This window comes from Patagioenas fasciata, chromosome 9 (assembly GCF_037038585.1).
Source record: "Patagioenas fasciata isolate bPatFas1 chromosome 9, bPatFas1.hap1, whole genome shotgun sequence".
NCBI lineage: Eukaryota > Metazoa > Chordata > Aves > Columbiformes > Columbidae > Patagioenas > Patagioenas fasciata.
In genome coordinates this window covers 14,679,634-14,694,476 of record NC_092528.1, presented here as the reverse complement: position 1 = coordinate 14,694,476, position 14,843 = coordinate 14,679,634, and the positions used below count along the sequence as shown (strand labels likewise).

General features: G+C 36.5%; 1 protein-coding gene across 1 annotated transcript in view; it reads right to left on the bottom strand.

The window, feature by feature from the left end:
- RHBDD1 (rhomboid domain containing 1) overlaps positions 1 to 14,843 on the bottom strand; it is a 31,616-nt gene that overhangs the window by 3,009 nt on the left and 13,764 nt on the right. The window contains 3 exon segments of the mRNA XM_065845104.2: positions 912 to 958; positions 961 to 990; positions 12,153 to 12,272. Of these exon segments, the coding sequence (XP_065701176.1) occupies positions 912 to 958; positions 961 to 990; positions 12,153 to 12,272 (197 nt within the window).

Here is a 14,843-nt window from a genome sequence, read left to right as displayed (position 1 = left end):
GAACGTGATCTTTTCAACACATCAGCAAAAACTTCAAGACTAATGGATTTTAAGATTGTATTTGAAGTATTTAAAAAACTTCAATAACATTTGATGATAGACAAATCCAAAGGATATAGCACAAAAATGTTAGAACACAACTCTAACCGTTACACAGCATATTTTAAAGTTAATTTTATTGTGAACTAGAACTGTGTTCTGTGAATGTGGAAGACTGAGACCCTCCTTTCCTGTCACTCTGTGCGTGTGGGTTGGGTTGGTTTTGATTATTTTCTTCTGTCAGTGAAGTTTACAATTACAGGGCTTTGGACCAAAACAAGAAAATCACTGTAATTGCAACTAGCTTATATAAACCTGTATTAGTGTAACAGAGGTAAAGCTTTAATGACCTTAAACATTTTAATCCGCATGTTAAATAAAAATGCTTATCGTGCCTAAAATACTTAGTGTAGTTAAGCATGACAGTACATTAGTCTGAATGTACAGCCCCCATAGGCATATTAAGCACTGCCTCAAAGGTGACCCAGCACAGCAAAACCAGAAATGGGGTTAATCACAGACAGCCTGAAATGAAGGTGACAACACTGATACTCCTTCCTTTTTACCATTTCTCCCCCACTATGAATGAGCACATGCCTCTCAGCTCAGAAAATAGAGAATGTTTTGCACTCAGAGGAGCGTTCTCCAACCAGCTATTTTTGATGCATATGGAACTGGAAGAAGTAAACTGGAGGGCAGGGAGCAGCTGGAGTCAAATGCCTAGGGTTGCTGTAGTTCTTTCATACCTTCCACCCAATTAGCAGTCAACTCTTAAGGTTAGTGTAACCAACTACATTCTGATTTACTGAGCTGTACAGAGATTTCTAAGGAAAGACAGTGCATGTGCAACATATTTTTTCCTCCTCTCATACCTTAAGAGGACCAGGAGGCTTCCAGGAAGAGTTGAGGCACAGAAACCTCCCAGCAGCCTTTCCACTGTTCTGTGCTGCACTAGAAGCCAGACAGGAACTACAGTTGAAGAAAAGCTATAAAATAGCAAATCTGCTTTTATTCCCTCATTTTCCCCTCTACAAAATGCAGACACGCTATACAGTCTGACAGATTTGGCTTTTAGCACTTACGACTGTGTGTTATTTTCCTACTCAGCTCCAAGCAGAGCACATCTTATAACCTACACTACTGTTTCTAACACTGCCCTTCAAGTCTACATCCATGCATGAAATAATTTTGTCATGATATAAAGCAAACTATTATTTCCAGTGCTGGTGCCAATACTCCTCATCCACAGACTTGAACACAAACTGGTGAAGAAGAGAGATATCAGTCTAACTACTGTTTCTGTGTTGTGCTTTGGAATGGCTGACAAAGAAAAAATAATCAAATTAGCAGGAAATTAGTTGTGGCTGGTGAAGTTAGAATGAAAGTAACATACAATGAATCTAGATACAGCTGGATTGTTAGAAGAGCACACGACAATCTTGAACACAGTGTCTCTCTCATTTTTAAAAGAAGAGATGATGAAATTGAGGAACACACAAAACCATGCCCTCCAAAAGGTCTAATAATTTGTTTTGTTAAAAGAAGAGATGGCTAAGACTAAATATGGGTCTCTTAACCCCTTCCTACTTGAGGATTTTAAAATTTATTTTAATCATGCCTCTAAGTCTCATCTTTGCTGTATCTGTATCACCAAAATAATGAACTTTTGTTCAAGTGAAAAAGTTATTAAAAGGACATTGGTAACTTGCGTAGAGAGCATCAGTTGCTGCCTCAGTCCCCAGCCCAGATCTCTTTCTGGGGGCTGCTCTCCAGCCTCTGGCTCCTGCTTTGCCCATGTAACCAGGATCAGCCCAACCCCAGGCGAGAATCCTGCGCTTGCTCTTGTTCAGTTTCTTAGGGTTGGTGATTGCCCAGCTCTCCAGTCTGTCCTGATCTCTTCGGAAGACCTTGCCCATTCTGCCATTATCTGAGATACGAAACTTCTTATGAACAAAGACATTAAATTTGTATAAGTCAACTTTCTCCCAGTTTTTATCCCTCTGATGTGAATACTACATTGTGAAGTTCTGCTAATTTTCTGCTTTGATCCCTCCTCCTCTTGCAGAGTTACACATTAATTTGTATTTTCATTTGACTATTCCCTTTGTTTGTTCTTGATCAAGTTTCCTAAGACAACTAAAGTGGTATTCTTTCTTGAGGTTTGGTGTTAGAAGGGCGATTAAGAAATGATAGTTTTAAAACCCAGAACCTAAATATCCTTTCCTCTTCACAGAGCCTATTTGAAATCATTAGGACTTGTTAAGCTCTGTATCCTTAAACTATTAAAAAAACCCTTGAAGGAAAATAACAACAACTACGAAATATGTGCTTGCTGCCGCAGGTGAGCCAGAGAGCTGTGCAGACCACTTGCTCAGATCCTAAGATCACAATCTGACAACAGCTTCTGCCCTAATGTATCAATTATTGCCTGCTGAGCTCACGCTCTGCAAGAGATTTTACACTTTGGTTTATTCAGTTAACTTGTTCATCTAAAGAAATAAAGTGGAAAATTAAAATGAAGTCCATATTAATCTTCAAATACCTGAAGAAAGTGCTACCTAGTGAGCCTTAGTAACTTCAAAAATCCCAAATACCATCAGGATCACAAATGATTTTGGCAAATTTTTTAAACACAAACAGTAACTTCTTTACTATATAAGGCAAATTGGCTTTGTTTTTCCACTTAAAACTGGTGTTAAAGGTATCCTGAAACCTAACTGGATATTTATTTTTTCAACTAAATTCTAATTTTCATGCCAATGTTGCTTCACATTAAGTTGATTTTAGAAGTACTAAATAAACTTATTATTCATCCTTTGTAGTATCAATCTGTTTAAAAACTGACTAAATGTAAGTTGAAGCTATGTAATTACTCCAATGAATAAAACCAAAAAGTTATGCTGGTCTGGATCACCATTTTTCCCTCTTAGAAAAAACACATTTGAAATTAGATTTAAGTCATGTCAGGTTCATCAAACCCAGGTGCCAGCCACACCTCTTCACATACTACAGGATAGAAATGGTTCTTACATCATCCTCTGCTGAGCCACTGAAAGGCTTAACAAGTGCCGACATTCAGGACCATCTTGCAATGCTCTGTGAACCACATCTGAAATACCCAGCCGAGGCTGGTGTCTAATAAAGCCTTCACAGAAAGGATCACATCTGTCTATACTTAAGCTTGGTACATGTAAATGTGTTCACAGAACTTCTTGAGCTAATGAAACTAAGACTTTGTTGATCAGAGCTGGCTCATGTCCACCCAGCTTTCAGGGCAAGCTGAGCTTGCTCCTGTATGTCTACAAGATTGCACAGTCACATTAAATCGACTACAGAAGACAAAATTGTCCTATATTCCTTCAGAGCATAATCCTAAAACCTAATGCTGCAGACTTAAACAGGGAATCTATGTAATGCCCAAAATAATTTCCAATGTAAATGCAAGGTAGAGACTCCAGATAGAAAACAAAGCATAGAAGAGAAGCAAACCAGAACACAGACGGCCTTAGAACCACAAGGATGCAGCCACAATGTTGGCCAATAAGACATAATATGGAGATATATAGTTTTCTTGAAACTACTAGAAATGTATTCAGTCAGACATCAAAAAAAGATTCAGAACATCATTTTTAAGATAGTCCCAATGAACAAAATATAAACTAAACTCAGTCTATAGAATTAATCCAATGATAAAACAACAGGAATTAAAATAGTAAATCATGGGTAAATCCAATATTTGGAACATTCATTGACCTTAGTTTACCACTAGCAGCATTCCCAAACTAACCTTGTTAATGTTCATAAGAATCTTAATATACATATAATACAACAACAACTTTGTTTGTCTTTGACTGCATTTCTGCCTAACAAAGCCGCCCAACAACAAAGGAACTGTGAACAATGCCTGATTCCCAGTGCCAGGACTGAGAACCCCGGCTGGATGCTGGGGACACTAACGCAGACTGGAGCTGCTCCACAGCAACCACCACTTTCTCCACAGTGGAAGAAAGTCCTTTTGTGCAGCCCCCACACAGCTTCTTCTGACTATGCCCACAGCTGGTGAGCAGAACTGCCTGTTCTCCAGCAAGGGGACCCTGCCAAACCCACTGAGAAAGGAACAACTTTTGTTCCTTTAAGAAAAAGTTCAAGTTACCGAGGGGGGAAAAAAAAATATCCAGATACCACTGAAGTCAATGACTCCCATTTGCATCGCTACACCTTGGATCAAAATACCAAGAACAGCATCCACCTCCACACACAAACTATGCTTTTATAATGGATGTAGTGTGAATATACAGTCAAAGATTTAACTATGTACTTAATAAAGCATTTTCTTCCTATTTTGTCTTTGGCAGTTGAAACCTTTGCAAGAAAGAAGCCATCCAAAGGAAAGCTGCATGGGCAGCACCTTCTAAAACGTTTGTGTATTTAGGAAGTCTCAGGAAAAAAAAATCAGCATACTGTATACATTTTAGCATGAAAATCTGAATAAATACTTTGTATCAGTACTATATACTTTTAAAATGCAAACAAAATTAATCATTATGGAAATTCTTACGTCAAAATCTTTTGTAGCAATAATCAGAACCCAAGAACAACTATGTCGCTGTCAACGTGTTGCCTAAAGATCAAAGGAAGTTAACTCTTCAGGCAGTGCTTCCAAAAAGCATGTGATGGAATGACCGAGGTGCTGCATTGCAGAAGAAACCATCACCTTCTGAATGTTAAATACAGAATACAGTAACCTCAGCACAGTGCTACAATGCGGGACAAATCAGAGTGAGGCAAATAATATCAAGACAAAAGAGAGCAAAAGAGTCTTGAAATATACACTGTACAAGGGGGTCAAACTGTCTGAAATTACATTCTAAACTACTCGCAGCATACCAGTCAATATTACCACTGAAGTGAAAAATTATGAAAAAAAGAGAAGTGCAAACACTTTATCTCCCATGTGGGACGAAGCCCTTTTTCTAAATTAATAGCATCTGTCTTTTAATCCCTATAACCTGTAACTCAGGAACACTGCACCCAAGTAAGCTCAAAACTTCAGGCAATGCTGTCTGTGACGACAGACACGACTTCTTCAGGAAAGGCAAATGAGAGAAACAGGAACATAGTCTCAGCCATCCGCATAACCAACTTATTGGATCAATAAAAAGTTTCTGTTAATGATATTTCAACAGAACACAGGTCTTCCAATTTATTAATAAACTGCTGAACTAGTTTTCTTCTGTATGTAGAAGTGTTTCAAAGGCAGGAGAAAAAGTATGTACAGGAAACTCCTGAGTAATGGGCAGAACATAGAAAAGGCAAAAAATTCAGACTACTAGAGACCATAACTAGCAGTTTGCACAACATTTTTCTGGTGTTGATTTGTCCATCAAAAGCATTCTCTTAGTACATTTTTCCTCAGACATCTGCAGGAATGCTCTCCACACACTATTCCTGAAAGTAAATCGTGCCTCTCCTAGAATGCCAAATTGTCTGTATTGATTCACGTATAAGAACAATAAACCTAAAGGTAGGAGAAATGAAGTAAAATGTGTAGCACTGAGGATAAGAGGAAGAAACAGTGGAAACAAAGAAGAAACTCATTTTCCCAGTTACGCTAGTTCTATGGAAGTCTTTACACAATTTAAAAAGTTAAGCACAACGATCAAGTACCCCGTGTATCTTCTTGAACCAAACACAATTAGTCCTAAACTATTATCTGCACTTTAGTATCTGAACCAAGTTACTATTGCTTTAAAAAAAAGTAAAGTAAAACAATCAAACACCACAAACAGCAAAACTCTCACTAAAATGCTCAAAACTGAAGATATGAGTGCATTTTTTTGAAGCACAGAGACTAAATGAGACAAATCTAAACTCTGTATTTCCCAAATACTTACACGCTATTCAAAAATACGCAGCAGTATCTTGAAAAGTCAAGTGTGAACAAAGCTTAAAACAACTACTGTTGCATGTACTGTAGCATTTCAGGAGGAATTAACTAGATCACAATTTTTATTTAAGATCTCTAATCTAGACAAAAAAATACAGCTTGTTGATGTACATGAGACCTGGATTTGAAGGAGTTGCCAGTTGTCGTTGTCTGTCCCATCCAACTTTCCCACTGCATGGCTACCGAAGTAGAAATAGTTGAACTATGAACAAAGATGCTTCTCAGCTCTAAATGTTCACTCCAACATTTTGCATCCAAACCAACATTTTTTCGTGAAAGTTAAAGGAACAGCGGCTGAGACAGAGGGCAGTAACTGCTTCAGTGGTCTGAAGGTAAGTTGTTTGCCTATGTAAATGGAGGTTTTCCAATAGAACAATTTCACTTCTCTACAGGATTATTATTTAAAGAACTATTATTTATATCATGGTATTTCACAGGTGCTAATTGGTTGTGGTTCCATTTTAAGAAGTAAGCTCATGGTGAAAGGCTTAGTAGTGCTTTGTTTTATCTTATTTTTACTGCCATTATCAAGAGAATCAGGACATTTTTGGTTCTGATCTTCAGTAAACCTGATTTATCCTACATCAGCCGCTATTTTTAGGAAGCAACAGAAGGAAGAATATTGCTATACAGTCATTAAATATTTATAATAGAATTCTGGACAACACTCACTGAACATTTATAATAGAATTCTGGATATGCTTCTTGTTGCAAGTGGTCTGCTACTGTACGCTGAGCAGACACGAACACTTTCTGTACAGAAATGAAAAATGTACTGATTTGGATTTGGCAAATTTCATAGACTACTAGTAAAAAGTCCAGACTCAGTAAAACAAAAATGGGAACCCTCAAAAATTCAATGAACGGGTGAGCCAAACGCCTAGATATTTCCTAACTATTGATACATTGCATATGTACCTATGACTAGCCCATACTTGGCCATCTAAAAACTTGAAGTGGATGGTGAGGTTTTTTTCGTTTTAAATTGGAACTAAGGAAATGCACATATAGAGAGTTTCATTACAAAATGTAAGAGGAATATCTGTAAGTAGACTTACAGGTATTTCTCTTTAATCATAGATTATAGACTATCACGTATGTGTTTAAAAAAAGAGGAAAATTCCTTTGTGCAGAGACATGAGCTCACAAGGGATTCTTACCATGACTGAGGTCGAAACACAGACACTTGGAAGTTCAACTCACAAAAAATCCCAACACCCACCACAACAAAAATCCAAATCCACATCCCACACTGATCAAGATATTTCTTCTGAGCACAATACCAAGTAAACAATGGATAAGAGCTACGGCATTACTGGGGTTACATTAAGGAAAGTTGCTCATACTAGTATTAAACAAAAATGGCAGCCATAGCTATTAACATAACAGTGAAATCATATCGTTGAAATATCAAAAGCTGTGATCTCTTAAATCCAAAATTATTTTCCTGACCTAAAGGAAGAATTATTGCAACTTGTAACCAATATAGAGTTATGAGAATAAGAATGAATTTTTTTTAAAACCCCCACTGCTTTAGAGAAAGAAAAAAAAAACAAAACACAACAACACTGTTTGAACCGATTTTTGTTTGAGGCAACATATCTGAAACTGGGAATTAAAGAATATAAGTAACAGTTCCTTTTAGCAAATGGACCTAAATCTTTATGACAGTCCTGACAGTCTTAAACATGACGCTTAAATAAATCCCATCAACAAGCCTAGTAATTTATTTGGTTACATTAGATACTTATTATAATTATGATGTAAGAAATGTTCAGGATATAGTATTAGAACTGCAGTTCAGGAATGCCTGAATGCACAATAAGCAGAAATTCAGTACCTGTACGCTGGGTTTAGATGACACATGTACAGGATTATAGAAGAGTAACTACTGAGATTAAATTCAACGTCTGTTTTAACAAAAATTAGTTTTCAGTCGTGGACAACTGATACCAGGAAACTCTGTACTATGCCGCTGACTCTGGTAATAGCTTAGCAGGATACTAACACAGTGATTTACAACTATGCATCAACATTCCAAATCCGTGATGGTACATTTTGGGAGCTAAAAACCCTAATAACTGCATTTGGAAAAAAAAATATATCAAAATTACTACAACACTTCTTTTGTCCAAGGAACGGAGCAACTGTGGACGGTTTAAACCTCATGGATAGAAAAGAAAAAACGAAACTATTAATAAGGTAAGAGGGCCCTACATTTTTTATTGTGGTACCTGTTATTACATCCATTTAGCTATCTATTTCAAATTATTTTATGTCATTTTTAGTCATGTTAAGTACCTGCTTTGTCATCCCTGTAATTGCAAGCAACTGCAAATGTTATGCTTTAGGGAAAAATGTATTGTGTTCAAAGGACAGTGATCATTTAAGCTAATTATTTTTCAAACTAACTGACAGGGAAGAATATTCTAATTACTTGTTAGCACAGTGAATTTCATCTCATTCTTTCTGTAACTAAAACAGGTATGATCAATTACATGCTCTATATTACTTTCTTTGTGAAATAAGGCATCTGCCTGTAGGCAAACCTAACTTTTAAGGAGGCTGTTTAAGGAAATATTTTATTAATTCATCTCTAAAGTCTCCCTTTTCCAAACTGAAGTGCTCCAGCAGGTAGGAGAAAGAGCCGCAAAATTAAAGAGTTCCTGTGAAACCACTGGAAGCAAGATCTATGTATATATTTGATCACACCCAACTATATTAGAAACAATATACAATGATACATTTTCCAGCTTCACTTATCTGTGAGGCTTAAAAACTATAATGAGCACCAAAACCAAACAGTACCATAGTCTTAAGAAATGATGTTGTCTCAAACTGAAGTTAAAAATGTGACTTGGTATGTCACAGTTATCTACCAGTGAGATATACCTAGAGATGCTATTTAAATCCTCTCTCATGTTCCAAAGGGCATTCTCCAAATAAGAATACTTATAGTTGAATACTTACCTTTCTTCAGAAACAAGCAGCAGATAAAAAATACTAAGCTATGGTGATCTAGATTATCTAATGCTACAAATGAAAGCTGCAGGTATTTCACACTGATACATGAAAGCCTTTAAAGTGCATATTATCTAGTCATATTATCATGATTTTGCCATTTATTTGTACTGTTTCCTTTATAGTTTTAAGAAAAAACAAACCCACAAACATGGCTCATTCTTGCAGATAACTTTTCAGAATGCTTAACATCAAAAGCTTTCAAGGATTTCTTTCTCAAGCTCAGTGTTAAAAATTATGTAAAATGTCATGCAAAAATGACAGTAAAATAAAAATATTCTTTACAATAAAGCTCATTTTACATCCGTTCCTCCCCAAAGTCTAGTCCTTAGGTAAGACAGCTTATTGATATGTTGTTAATTTTTAAGAATTCCTAAGACAGCATGAACAGTAACTAATTCACTGTCTTCTGCTAACAAACCAGATCGACCAAATACTATTTTATTGATATATTTGAAAGCTAAGATTCTCATTATCTTCTAAGGTTTCCAGTACAGTTTGAATAAAATGGGACTGCTCGGACTGCAAACTTTTCTAGAACAAATATATTACAGTAATAATCTTGCTGTAGAATTTAAGTTTCCAGCTTCCCAATGTTGAACTGCAGTTAAATAGAATTACACTCAAAGAACAAAGTTCAATACAAAAATGAAGACAACTATTAAAAACATAATTTAAGAACCCCCTAGTTCCCCTAGAAGTCTGCACTTCTGCCTTCTAGGTGACTGTCGCAAGAGACGTAAACTTAAAGCAAAAAGGTGTATTTGCTTTAAAAAAATAGGTTAATGAATTTTTCAAACTGGAGAAGTCTTCCTGGTGGTTTGACCCTGGCTGGATGCCAAGGTGCCCAGCAAAGCTGCTCTGTCACTCTCCTCCTCAGCTGGACAGGGGAGAGAAAATACAAGGAAAGGCTTCTGGGTTGAGATAAGGACAGGGAGATGACTTGGTAATTAACATCACAGGCAAAACAGACTCAACTTGGGGAAAAATTAATTTATTACCAATCAGATCAGAGTACCATAACGAGAAACAAAAACTAAATCTTAAAGCACCTTTCCCCCACCCCTCCCTTCTTCCTGGGCTTGACTTCACTCGCGAATGCTCTACCTCCTCCCCACCAGCAGCTCAGAGGGACAGGGAATGGGGTTTATGGTAATTTCATCACACACTCTCCGCCGCTTCTTCCTCCTTGGGGGAAGACTCCTCACACTCTCCTCCTTCCCACAGGCTGCAGTTCTTCACAAACTGCTCCAGTGTGGGTCCCTCCCATGGGGTGCCCCTTCAGGAACAGGTGGCTCCAGCCTGGGTCCCCCATACGGTCACAAGCCCTGTCAGCAAACTTGCTCCAGCCTGGGCTCCTGTCCCCACGGGGTCACAGCTCCTTCAGACATCCCCCTGCTCTGATGTGGGGTCCTCCATGGGCTGCGGGTCGAGATTTGCTCCACCATGGACCTCCATGGGTGCAGTGGGACAGCCGGCCTCACCGTGGGCTACATCAGGGGCTGCAGGGGAATCTCTGCTCCAGCACCTGGAGCACCTCCTGCCCTCCCTCTCCACCAACCTTGGTGTCTGCAGGGTTGTTGCTCTCACATGTTCTCACTCCTCTCTGGGTGCAGATGCCTGGGTTTCGTCCCCTTCTTCACTATGTTACCCCAGAGGCACTACCCGCTGCCACTGATGGGCTCAGCCTTGGCCAACAGCAGGTCTGTCTTGGAGCTGCTGGCTCTGGCTCTAGCAGACACAGGGGAAGCTTCCAGCAGCTTCTCACAGAAGCCACCTCTGTAGTCCCCACACTATCAAAACCTTGCTACTCAGACCCAATACAGCCTTTTCCTATCACAATCTTGCCTCATCTACTGCCTTTTTAAAATCATCTTCCAGATAGCACGTGTTCTTCATAACAAAAAATAGGATAACAGAAGGTGTGAAAGTAAAAGTGATGAAGATTTGTCAAGATACTAATTTTCATATTTTGCCTGGTATTTCTCTGACAGCCATAACGCAGTGTGGAAAATTAATTTTCTGAGCGGATATTTGTGAATGGTGCTTTGCATTTTAAGGGTTGCAGTTACAAGTAGAGGCTTCTGTATCTTTTTCCCAATGAATGCTTCCTTGCACCCAGGAATACAGAATGCCAAGGTTATGAACAAGGAAAATGAAATTGATAAGATATTCAGTCAGGTTATTATTTTTGTTAATATTAAATGTTATAGCTTCATCAAATTTAAAAGAGATTTTTCAGATTTCTTAAGTTAAGGAGCACCTAAAGCCTTTGGCTGAATTCCCAGAAGAATCCATATTGATGTGTAACAGATTAAAGCAGATGCAATGTTTGATATGAAAAACTCTCTCTGTACCTGACAACAGATATTATGTTCACTTCTGCCCTTTATTTTATCACTTCAACATAAAAATTTTGTATAACTGTGTGATGTAAATTTCACACACGAAGCTCCAATCATGTGCTGCCAGTACCACTAAACAGATTTGCCCTCAAGCATTGAAGTTTTCATAATCTGAGAAATAAATTAGACACAGTATTCTTTCCCTCTCAATTTCACTTGCGTTACAAAAAGATAATATATCTAATTAATGTATTTTATACCAATTTAAATAATAAATTTTAGTTAAAAACAAACACCATTTTTATTTCTAAACATTTCTATCTTTTTTCTTTTGGTCTTTCAGCTAACTATAATACAGGCTTCCTTTAAGGCAGACAATGTGCAGAGAACATTGCTTATCAATTAAATTTGTATAAAAAGCAAAAATATACACACAAAGTTTCAATACTGGCAACATAATTTATTCTATTGTATCACTTCATACTATTTTTTAGCATATAGTAAGTATTTTTGGCACAGCAACTTAGTTTACTTAAGGTGTTTTTATTTCACTTTTGCTATAGTAGTAACAAGGTAATCAAACAGTAAGCAATTATGAATAAATGCAATTACCCTAAAAAAGTGATACCACATCCTCACACTGCATTGTCTGAAAATGCTACCAGAGAACTTCCATCTGTTTCCAAAGACACGTCCAAAATACTGAAAATAACGAGCAATACATCTTCCCTTTGCTCACCCCCGCTCCCTTTCTCAGTATGAATTATAACTCAAAATACAAAATGCAATAAAATTCCTACCTCTTTCACTAAGACTGTTTAGCACGGCCCTTTCAAGCTGTTCTTCTTCAGAAAGCCCACCTGTATAATCATAATAGCTCCGTGGTGTGCTGTACTGATAGCCTGGATAGCCATAATACTCTGTAAAATGAATACAAAATAAAGAGAATAAACTGCTGCTGCTCAGTAAAAGTGTAAAATCAGATATTATCTTTATGCTATCTTTCTTCCACAAGTTATTTTAATGTGGGAAAGAAAAACATTATTAGGATTCAATTATTTATATAATATATGCCATTAATCAATTTCTAATTTACAAAGTCAGACTACGGTAACAGGAGAGAAGAAAAAAGCCAACCAAACAAAAAACCATGGATCAAACATCTCAGGTTTTTATAATTGTTAGAAGTGTCATAGAATTGCAACTATTAAGAAGTTTCACATAGAAATTGAAAGAGACTTTTCACCAGCTCCTTTTAACATTTAATTGTCAATACTCGGGCACCTTGTTAATGTCACTAGAGCAGCAACAACAGAACAGGTAGCTTTCAGGCTTTTTTCCCCACCCAGTGTCCATAAACAATACATGCCAATGTTATCATAAATGCAAGTAATGTTTGGACCTAGAAATGTCTGGGAAAAGGTTCAGGCAATTTTTTGCAGTAATATCCAGCTAATACTGTGCTATTGCACAGCTACATCTGCCCAGAAAAAAAACCAAACAAATGAACACACCACAAATCACATGTAATGTCACAATCACTGTGTGCTGCCTGCACCGCTGACAACCAAGAATTTCTGACCATTTGCAAAGTCGGTCAAAACCAAGCACAAACAAATCATCATCCACCCAAACACATGGGATTTAAAAGAAAAAAAATACTTGGAGACTGAGAATCTCTTTTTTAAACACAACTTGGTCTTGCCTGAGCACAGAAAATCCAAACAGAGAAAAATAAAGAATAGAAAATTGGGAGTTTTCTCCATTTTTGCATCTTCCTAATACAAAGCTCTGAGTGATATTTTTATTTCTCTTCCAGACAGCTGGACAGGGGATTTTGAAGGACCAAATGTAGCCAGTTTCTTCCAACTAATAGAAAATATTACACAAATACAATTAGAAATATTTTTGTAGGAAACAAATACAGCACACCATTTGCCTTTATCTTCAGATTATTAGCATCAATGACAGTCTCAAGTTATCTAATTAGTTATATGGATTCCATAGATAACCTTCTTGTGGAGTTTGTTTGATTAGTAACAAGCACAAATTATGAAGTGAGGACATATAAATACTTTATTTTTTTTAAAAAAAGATTGTGTTAAAGAAAAAAATCCTAAGCTCTACAACTTTAGGACAAATGAAAATAGCAATATCCTATCTTAAAGTTATACAGGAAAGGCAGGAAAAATGTAAGAGTGACTACACACTATTCTATACAGGAACACATCTATTCCTCTGTGTGTAACATGCAAATATACCTACATGTACTTTATATACATGTGTACATGCACACAGATGCATGTATACATATATACATTATACACATGTATAGAGGGGGAAAAAGTAATTCCATCTGTGTGCAAATTTTTCATTTTTGGAACATACGACTGACATCGGGAGAATTTTCATATATCTGCAGTGAGCACTTTGTATTATCCTCCAGTAACCTGAAATTCTGCCATTTCTCAAATGATCAGCAATTCCTCTGGTTAGAAGACATTATTTTTATTTTTTAACCTGTATGAATTACAGTCATCTTTATACCAAACTTTAAAAGCCTTTAAGTCATAATGGCTACACTTAAGAGACATGATTCTGCAGAAAAATAAAACTGACTGCAGGCTACCATTTAGCTGTTTTATATATATTTTATATATATATATATATGTGTACACTTTGGAAGCAATCTTCATGTTTTCCCTCATTCCCCTTTGCATTATGATAATCTGAATGAACATTTCTTCAGCTATAAGTCTATTTTCTGGAGGCTTCAAAGCTACATGTATGAAGACTATAAAACTTCTGGTACTAAAAGCCTATCATTATCTGATGAAAGAAAAAGGATGTATTTTAAATTCGTTCTATGACTGCAAATTTTTGTTTGTTTGATGTTTTATGTTGGCATCAAGTTATAAGTGCTCAGAATGCCATAATCTTTATTTTACGAAAAGAAACAGTTTGGTAACATTGACATGTTCAAGGTGTTCCTACTAATCAAAATAAATGTCCTAATACTTTATTCATGCACTGCATTTAGAGAAAAACTAATTCGGTTACTAAACACTAAATGTGTTAAAATTACACTTCAAATATTTTTCTTCTAAAGCTGTTTCCTTGTACTGTTTCATAAAATCTGTTCTGATAATAACTTCACCTATTTTTCTATATAAATTGGTATTTTAAGACAGATAGTAATAAATCAGCAATACCAGAAAATGAAAAATTAATCAAGGTAAGGATGTACTGTATATGCATCATTAACCTATGACACTATAAAAAGTTTTCTTAAATCACAAATGGCCAAATTTATTACATATCTCATACATCAAGCAAAAGGTTAAATCTTCCATAAAGACTTCTGCAAATAGGATGAAAGACAAAGTATAAACACAGGGAATGAACGTAACAAATATACATATATTTTAATTGCACTTGTACGTCATTTTGGAGAAATTAATTCAGTGTAAAAAAATACTATGTAGCTACAT